The sequence below is a fragment of the Macrobrachium rosenbergii genome, chromosome 24 (assembly GCF_040412425.1).
Source record: "Macrobrachium rosenbergii isolate ZJJX-2024 chromosome 24, ASM4041242v1, whole genome shotgun sequence".
NCBI lineage: Eukaryota > Metazoa > Arthropoda > Malacostraca > Decapoda > Palaemonidae > Macrobrachium > Macrobrachium rosenbergii.
The window spans coordinates 23,809,007-23,818,735 of record NC_089764.1 but is presented as its reverse complement, the minus strand read 5'-3'; the positions used below and the strand labels follow the sequence as shown (position 1 = coordinate 23,818,735).

Here is a 9,729-nt window from a genome sequence, read left to right as displayed (position 1 = left end):
AAACGGTCAAGTAGCTGAAGTCTTCAGTGTTATTCCTTATGATGCACATGATATTTTTTTAAAGTTCTCGATAATTATTAATTATTCGGTACAAGCAATACGTTACTCTAATTCAATCCCTACATTCTTCATTGCTTGTTGATATAGCTTCTGAATCCTATCACATAAGGACATATTTATTTATTTAAATACTCTATAATCTGAAGTCTCTAGATCTGTAATTATAACCCATTAGGTGAGAAAATAACATTGCCTAGAATATTCATATAAAAAAATTTTTTCACATTTACTCACTTCAACAATCTCACCTATTCAATAGTTCATTAACTGGAATTCATTTCTTTTTTATTTATAAAACTGCTCTTACCTGAAGTCTTCAGTACTTGCATTTATATATTTCGCATAAACAGCATTTAGAATTTCAATGTCCGGAATCTATAAATAAAACTATATTATTTCCTTTTACAAAATCGACCAATATCCGAAGGAAACGGTATTTACAAGTTTATCTGATCAGGTATGGGTACCTGCTCGAGACCCCAACGTCTGGAATCTAATTAATATTCATGTCCTTTTTACAAAAAAGAAAAGTTTTCTGTCATAGTTAAACCTACATAACAAGCCAAGCAAAATCTTCTGGATAGAAAACAGTACGGAAAGAGACATACATATACGTATATATATAGAAGGGCTCTATATGTATTTATATAGAGCCCTACGCACGGTATCAAAACTACTTTGATTATATTTGTACAAAAGCTGACCAGACTTTCGTATGTATGAAAGCTACGTGACTAGTTTTTTTTTTCTTCTTCTTCTTCTTTCTGGGAACTGGAAAATGACACGAAGTATATACACAGAAGAACTGGGTTCCTAAACTGAACAGGTTAAATCTGGATTGAATGTAAATCCACATTCTTATCATTTACATTTATAGCTACCTTGTGGTAACGAATTATCATCGTGTTAGCTTCTTGTATTTCTAAGTTGAGCAGGACTCTGAGTGTTGTTCACATGACGGAGAAGAAGAGTGAAGTATCGAGATTGCAAAATGATTCAGGGGTTTTATTAAGTGATGAAGACCGATCCGTCACCGCGAGACTCGAACTCCAAGCAGTGCGAACCGATGACAACAGTGACGGCATTTTACCATTCGGCTGTCTAATTGGATATTAAGAAAAATTTGCATCTTAATGTTTGTGAATATATATACATGTTTCTTGCTTTTTAATCTAAGGAGAAATAAGATCACACTAACTTAACTGTAGGTGACCAGTAGAGGTTTTGACGGCAATACAGTCAAGAGCTTTATGTGAAACACTTGTGTCAGAGTTAATATGGAAGTGGAAAACCTCTGGAGAAAAGGTGGTTTTTCCAGTGAAATCTACTCAAGGAAATAGACATGAAGTATGAAATATCTTTGTTTTATACTATAGCACCTTGATGTTGAATAGACGTGAATGGGTATTTCAGAGGTATTTTCAGGTAAGTTCAGAACTTACTTATTTTAAATTAAAGTCTTTCTTTCTTTTTGTTTCTTTTTACACATTTCTTCATTAACTGGCTCACGTTTACACAAGTCTTTGTATCTCAGTAAAACCCTTTACAGCTCATAACTCACTGTAGCTTAACGATCTTTCTATATCTTCTCATTTCAATCTTCACTTCTTACTTCTTAACCTTAGGCTTATCCTTCGTCCCACTCTCTTTGATTTCCTTGCTAGCTCTCTTTTTCGTCCCCACTTCCTCTACTATCCTGACGTCGAATTCCTTCTCAGGACACTTTTCTTTGCACTCCTGGACGAACTTCACTTCAGGCTCGGCACCTTTGCCCTTCTTCCCAGTCTTGTCCTTCGTGTCCGTGCCCTTCTTCTCCTTATATCATATGAAGGTGTTCAGCTGTTTATGAAAAGCGGCGATGTAGTCCAAAATGAGCTTCGCGTGAGGCCTGTCCTTCGGGTGGATGGCCCAGCAGAACGCCATGACCTTGTACAGGTCGTCCGGGCAGTTCAGAGGCTGTGCCAATCTGTACCCATCCCGCAGGTACTCGCCCATCTCGCAGGCTGCCACTTCGACGTACGGCTGCTGCGCTAAGGTCGTTAGTTCCCACACCAATACGCCGTAGGACCACTGAAAGAGACGAAGGTGATGCTAGTGATTAAATAGCGTTCCCATGTTACTGCAGTTCAGCAAACGGGGCAAATCATAAGCACGTTTAAAACAGAGAGTATTTAACCCTTATAAAAACGAAATTAACATAAAGTTAAATCGCAACCCAAGTGAGAGAGAGCAGGGGAGGGTGGTAAGCGGGTCCTTGGGGAACTATTACATAATTACCAATTCTTTTTTTTTTTTGTCTTATCTTTTCTAATGGCCATGCCACAAACAGCCAACACGACATTCCTTATTGATCTTAAAATCAAGGGCAGCTTACACATTTGCCACAAATGGTGAATATATCACAAGGATTAAGGATTTAGATAATTTCGCCTGATCCTTTACCAATTTTCTCATCCATATCCCATTAACTCACAAGTGGAAATTGGACTCATTTAAATATATATATATAAATATTTATAACTACGACATCAGAATCAAATATCCTTATCCATGAAACACAAGCTGAAACCATCTCGGGACCAGTCGAATTTAGGATATACTATTACAACATAATCCATCAAGGCACAAGAAATCCACTTGAAAATCGTTCTGAGAGACGTTAAAGACAATTTGCAATACACTTAAATGCTAAAAAAAAAAAAATCTCCCACATCTGGTTACGAAAACAAAACAGAAATGCTTTATGAAAGAACGGATAATCAAGATCTCTAGTCTGCCCTGAAATGTAAAACTGCAGTATCTGCAAAATTTTCGAAATTGAAATATGCCACCTATTGAGCTCGTGAAACACTAATAGACAAGTTACTGCAGTTTCAAATGATTCTTCAATGCTTTCCACGAATATTTAGGGGGAACCCATTTGCAGTATCTGCAAAATCAGCAGTAAGGCAAGGGAGTATCTACCAATTTTCTCAGTTTCGTATTGTTGCAGATACTGCAGCCTTCCATTTTAGGGCAGTAGTACCGCCTTGCAGAACTCACCACGTCACTGGCGGAGGAGATGACGTTTTCGTTTATCGTTTCGTAGGACATCCACTTGATGGGTCTCGGAGTCTCGTGCTCGACGCTTTCGTAATCGGAGGGGAAGAGGTCACGTGACAAAGCCGCGTCCGTGATGCGCAGCTGCAGCTTCTCGCTCACGCTGGGAGGAAGAAGAAGAAAAAGAGGAAAAATAAGAATTTATTGTGCAATACGTAAATATATACATATACATAGGCACATATATACAAAACAGATGATGGAATTCAGAAGATAACCCACATTTTTTAGCTACTGAAAAGAATGCTTGTCCTACGCACTAAGATACATACAGTACATATTATATGAAATTAAGGAATACCCCTCTTTTCTTGGCTACTGAAGAGGAAGCTTCTCTTATGCAATAAGCAATTACATACACACATACATACACAAGAGAAGCGGGCTTATGGAAATCAGCCATCTTTTTTTTTACTACTGAAAAGAAAGTCTGTATTGCGAAATTGGTAAATATACATTCAAACATATACGACAGATGATAAAATTAAGGAACCTACCCCTCGTTTCTTAGTTACTGAAAAAAAGCTCGTTTTGCGAATGGATAATAATAACATACGTTTTCTTTAGCTGTTGAAAAGAAACTTGTCTTAAGCAATAAATAATTATGTACAGTATATACGTACATACCTGTACACACAACAAGTGATGTAATTAATCTGGTTACGCGTTTTTTTTTTGACCCACTAAAAGGCGTTTCATACCCTACACGATATTTCTAATTGCAGAGTTTATTTTAAAAAGATTTCTCACAGTAATCACCAAAACTCTCTGTAACAAGAATAAACTCGTGAAAAATCTTCGTCGCAATCAAGTTTTCTACACAACCGCTACAGCGTATTATCAAGGCCACCGAAAATAGATCTATCTTTCGGTGGCCTCAGTATAATGCTGCATGAGCCGCACCCCATGAACCTTTAACCATGGCCTGGTGGTGGCCTATCCTATATCGTTGCCAGAAGCAAGATTATGGTTAACTTTAACCTTAAATAAAATAAAAACTACTGAAGCTAGAGGACTGCAATTTGGTATGTTTGATAATTGGAGGGTGGATGATCAACATACCAATTTGCAGCCCTTTAGCCTCAGAAGTTTTAGAGATCTGAGGGCGGACAGAAAAAGTGCGGACTGACAGACAAAGCCGGCACAATAGTTTTCTTTTACAGAAAACTAAAACTTACACGCAGTTCCTTGCGGCTATGTCGCCGTGCAACACGTTTGCCGTGTGGAGGAACGAAAGCCCTTGGGCCGCCTGGACTGCTAACTCCACGAGCTCAGGAGCTCTTAAGTGACCCCTCGATGCTCTTGAAGGTACCTGGAATTAAAGACGAGAGCTTTAAAGTTATTGTACGAATTCTGCTGAGGTGGAGGAGAGATTGAAGTTCCCGTGCATTGAAAATGGAAGTATTATAGGCTGAGAGTGAGACCTGTTTGATAACACTGAGGCTACTTCAGGCATTTGCTCTACACTACATACCTAAATAGTATATATATATATATATATATATATATATATATATATATATATATATATATATATATATATATATATATATATATATATATATATATATATATATATATATATATACAGTATATATACACATATACACACTAAGAAATCACAGAAATGAGTATACTAGCTGAAGCCGCTGGGAAAGTTCGAAATGAAACGACAGAGTGCCAAGTACTTTCGTGTATTTTTAACACTTTTGTCCCCGAAGAAAGTACTTGGAACTCGTCGTTTCATTTTGAACTTTCTGAGTGGCTTCAGGTAAAATATACACATATATATATATATATATATATATATATATATATATATATATATATATATATATATATATATATATATATATAATGAGGAAAAGCAACTCAATCAATTTGGCTCCTGAAGCTCCTGTCAAACACTGACAGCACAAGATCTTTTTTTATTTGTTATATATAAATGAACAAAGGCTTATTAAAAAAAAACGTACTTTTTGAGATTCTGGTATCCGTGGAAAGGATAGATTAGAAAAGGCGACGAGTTGTTGGCGAAGGATATCCCCACCATCGTCAGGACATTTCGGTGGTACAGGTTGAAGAGGTGAGTCCCCTCCCGGTAGAGGAGGACCAGCTCGTCGTGAGGGGCGCCCTCCGTCACCGTCTTGATCAGGACCTGTTGATCTTGTTCCGGGTGGTCGCGCTGGATCCAGCCGCGGAAGACGCGGCCGAAGGAGCCCTCCTGCACCACCGCCGTCAAACGCACTCTCGGGCGTTCCACCTGACGGAGAGAGACGACGAAATAGTAGAGAAACGAAATAACACATAATAGTTAATTAAAAGAACAGTTATGTGAACTTGGTTATACAGATTACTTATTAAGGAAAATGTATTCTATGCGTCCATTGTCTATAGAACGGTTGAATTTTAATTGTATCCGAAACACATTAGAAATGAGTGTCTATCTGTCTATATATACTTGCACGCAAACGTAAAAACGAAACGCACGGACATCTGACCACACTGAATAAACACATCCCGCTTATCACTCAAGCACAAAGACACGCAATTCTCTTACCTCCATCTGCCTGAACCTCTCCTGAAGCTCCGCTGCAGAAGGATCTACTATGACCTCCGAGCGGTTGAGGGTGTTCGAAGACTTACAGGTATCTCTCGTGCCTGTATCTCTGCTGGAGTTGCAAGTATCCCTACTTCCAACGGTATCCCGGCTGCAAGGAGTGAGGGTGACTGTGGTCGAGGCGTAGGGCTGGGGCGTGGCGTAAGTGGTGTGGGCTGGCGTGGGCGTCATGGGTGAGATGGGCGTGTTGAGCTTCCGGATGGAGGCGTAGGAGTTGGTGAGGGAGGAAGGCAGAGTGTAAGTGTTGTTGATTGAGGCGGGTGGTCGGAGGAGGGTGGAGTCTGTCAGAGTCCCTGTCTTGACAGGGGGAGGGGGTGCGCTGATGCTGCGAAGTGGTGGGTAAAAACACAATAATTAATTATTGGCAATGGGGAAGAGAGAGAGAGAGAGAGAGAGAGAGAGATTATTCTATGTTAGATGAATGGTTCACTCCTTTTTTGATAAGAGTTACTCTCTGAGGACAACCTTCTTAATTGCTCTTATATGATGATATACATTTTCATAGCGTACTCAGTCAAGTCTGTATTTTATTTTTTCTTTCTGTCTTTCTAACTCAGTCCCAACTGTGATCCACACCAGTCTACTGACGACCACTTGCAAAATCACTGTTCAAGCCAAAGATGCATATTCTATATGTATATATGTATATATATATGCATATATATATATATATATATATATATATATATATATATATATATACATATATATATATAAAACCTTTCCCAAACCATTCCTATCCTTTCCTGTAGCAGAATCGAAGGGAAGCTCACTGGCTTTGTGCAGAGAGAGAGAGAGAGAGAGAGAGAGAGAGAGAGAGAGAGAGAGAGAGAGAGAGAGAGAGAGAGAGAGAGAGAGAGAGAGAGAGAGAGGATATCCGAAAAATGTCAGCTCATTTACTCATGAACAATCGCCAAAAGGCATCGCATCTTACCCGAGGATTCTGTGATCGGTATCCCTTTTCAATTTTCTTCTCCTGAAGAAGGCGACGCCGACGATGACCGTAACGACCAGGGTGATCCCTGCTAGGACGGAGACGATGTAGTAGAACACAGGTAGGCTGTCGCCGTGGTCGCCCAAGGGACCCAGGTGCGGCGAGTACATCTCAGCTGATTGACCTGAGCGACAACAAATAAAAAAAAATGTCGTTGGATAGCGACCTTTAATGAAATCATTGAACCGTCGGATAAACCGATAAATCAGTATCTAATCCCTGATGTATGACCTTTAATCCAGAAGGGCAATGACGATTATTATTCCCAGAACAACTACCATTATTTTAGTTAATTAATTTTCAGATCTGTTTCCGGTTAATTTAACATAAACAGAAACAATTTAACAGTCTGTAAATACCATACAATAACCTGAGACTTCTCTACGTCTACCAGGAATTAAATTAATTCTGAATTTACTAGTATTATGCTCAAACTGTTCAAAACAAAATATATATATATATATATATATATATATATATATATATATATATATATATTTATATATATATATAGTATATATATCATATTAAATATATATATATATATATATATGTGTGTGTGTGTGTGTATGTATGTATATATCGTTCCATTATTCAATACGTTATAAAGTTATTATGAGAACGAAATGTTGGAGCACATGATTAAAATATTCATCTTCATCAAGAGAGAGATATATTATACAACAATTAACGTATTAACGAGTAACTGTTATACAATTGTTGCCTGAACATCACTGCATAGATTTATATATTTCTATTTACATATTAAAATCAAAATCGGGAACAATATTAAATCACCCTTTTCAATTTACTGGCTATTCTGAATGAATGCAGATAACGAACAGAGATAGGTCAATTTATAATATTCAGATTTAATCACCTGCTTGATAGCAAGCAGCTTGCAACAAAGTTACGAAAACAAACAAATCAGACTTTGAAAAGGCATAGAAGGCGATTTTACAAAATTTAAGAAATGAACAGAAAACTTCACAACAAATAAACTAGTAAAAAATGCGCCGATGTTTCTTCAGCGGAATCGAGTTTTCTGTACAGTGTATAATCAAGGCCACTGTACAGCGTAAAATCAAGGCCACTGAAAACAGATCTATCTTTCGGTGGTCTCGGTATAATGCTGTATGAGCCGCGGTCCATGAATCTTTAACCGCGGCCCGGTGTTGGCCTACCCTACTTCGTTGTTGCCAGATGCACGATTATGGCTAACTTTAACTTTAAATAGAATAAAAACTACTGAGGCTAGAGGGCTGCTATCTGGCATGTTTGATGACTGAAGGGTGGATGATCAACATACTAATTTGCAGTCCTCTAGCCTCAGTAGTTTTTTAAGACTGAGGGCGGAGAGAAAAACTGAGGACAGAACAAAATGCAGACAGAAAAACTGCGGACAGAATAAATTGCGGACGGACAGACAAAGCCGGCACAATAGTTCGCTTTTACAGAAAACTAAAACTTCACAAACGAACGAACAGCAAATGAAGAGTAAACAAATAAAAAACAATCACAGGTAACAAATAAATTATCAACATAAATTCCAATTAAACAAATAATAAAGAGAGCCAGAACACAGGCACGGATAACAAACTGCAAAAGCAATCGCACACTATCGAAGGCAAGCACGAAATGAATAAACATGAAAAAAAAAATTAACATGGATACCAAACAAATTATCATTACAACCTCCGAATACGCAAACAAATAAATAAAGCGAGAACAGTAACAAAGAGCAAACATTACAAGATATAGTGTATTAAATATAGCAAGCCTTAAATAAATAAACAAGAACAAAAAAATAACCACATAAGAAATAATCATCATAAACTCAAAATAAACAAACAAATGAAAAGAGCCAGAACAAAAACACGAAAAACAAATTGCAAAAACTACCGTATAAACACGGCAAGCACCAAATGAATAAACAAGAACAAAAAATAAACACATAACAAATAAACTATCATGTTGAACTCTAAATAAACTCCCCCCAAAAAAAAGAAACAAAAAAACAAGCTGCAGAAAACAACGTAAATTGTATCAAATAAATAAACAAAAACAAAAATAATTCACACACAACAATAAATTATAAAAAAAACATAAACTCTAAATGAACAAACAAATGCAAATAACAAAAAAAAAAAAAAAAAACAAGTAGCAAAACAAAAGACGAACAGCAGACCTTCGAGACAGATCTTGCGCCTCTTGAAGTAGAGGACCGTCGGAGGCTGCTTGGGTCGAGGGGAAGTGACGTTGATGTTCATCGTGACGTCGACCTCGGCGCTCCGACTCCCCGTGCAGGGCAGGTCGAGTCGGAAGGTCTCCGGTTCCAAGGGCACCGTCCCCGTCAGGGAGACGTTCACGGAGGGCGCTGCCATCGCTGGACGCATGCCGGGGTCCTCCGTGTCGTTCACCCAGATGTCTAGGTTGTAAAGCACCTGAAGAAGAAGAAGAAGATGTCATGAAAGAAGGGCTGGGGTTTGTATGTGAACAATGAGGAACATTGTGTATGTATGTATGTATGCATGTATGTGCATATATGTATAACATATATATATACAATACATGTATACACACACACACACACACACACACACATATATATATATATATATATATATATATATATATATATATATATATATATATATATATATATATATATATATATATATATATATAGTACTGTACATATATATACTGTATAATTTGTTTCAACATAAGATCTGTATTCCTGAAATGTTTGGTGTTATTATTATTATTATTATTATTATTATTATTATTATTATTACACCTGGAAAGTCGTAAAAACATAAACATACGGAAATATAATAGAACTCATAACAGAAATATATATATATATATATATATATATATATATATATATATATATATATATATATATATATAAACATAAGTAACACATAAGCACATTAAATATAAAATGCTG

The 9,729-nt window shown here is 37.1% G+C and overlaps 1 protein-coding gene across 1 annotated transcript in view; it reads right to left on the bottom strand.

Moving 5' to 3' along the window:
* Positions 1 to 9,729, bottom strand: part of LOC136851932 (tyrosine-protein kinase Dnt-like) — a 58,891-nt gene that overhangs the window by 1,005 nt on the left and 48,157 nt on the right. The window contains 8 exon segments of the mRNA XM_067126292.1: positions 1 to 2,130; positions 3,103 to 3,262; positions 4,338 to 4,452; positions 4,455 to 4,471; positions 5,136 to 5,422; positions 5,720 to 6,104; positions 6,714 to 6,897; positions 8,962 to 9,217. The exon segment at positions 1 to 2,130 is cut by the window's left edge and continues 1,005 nt beyond it. Coding sequence (XP_066982393.1) covers positions 1,882 to 2,130; positions 3,103 to 3,262; positions 4,338 to 4,452; positions 4,455 to 4,471; positions 5,136 to 5,422; positions 5,720 to 6,104; positions 6,714 to 6,897; positions 8,962 to 9,217 — 1,653 coding nt within the window. The 3' untranslated portion in view covers positions 1 to 1,881.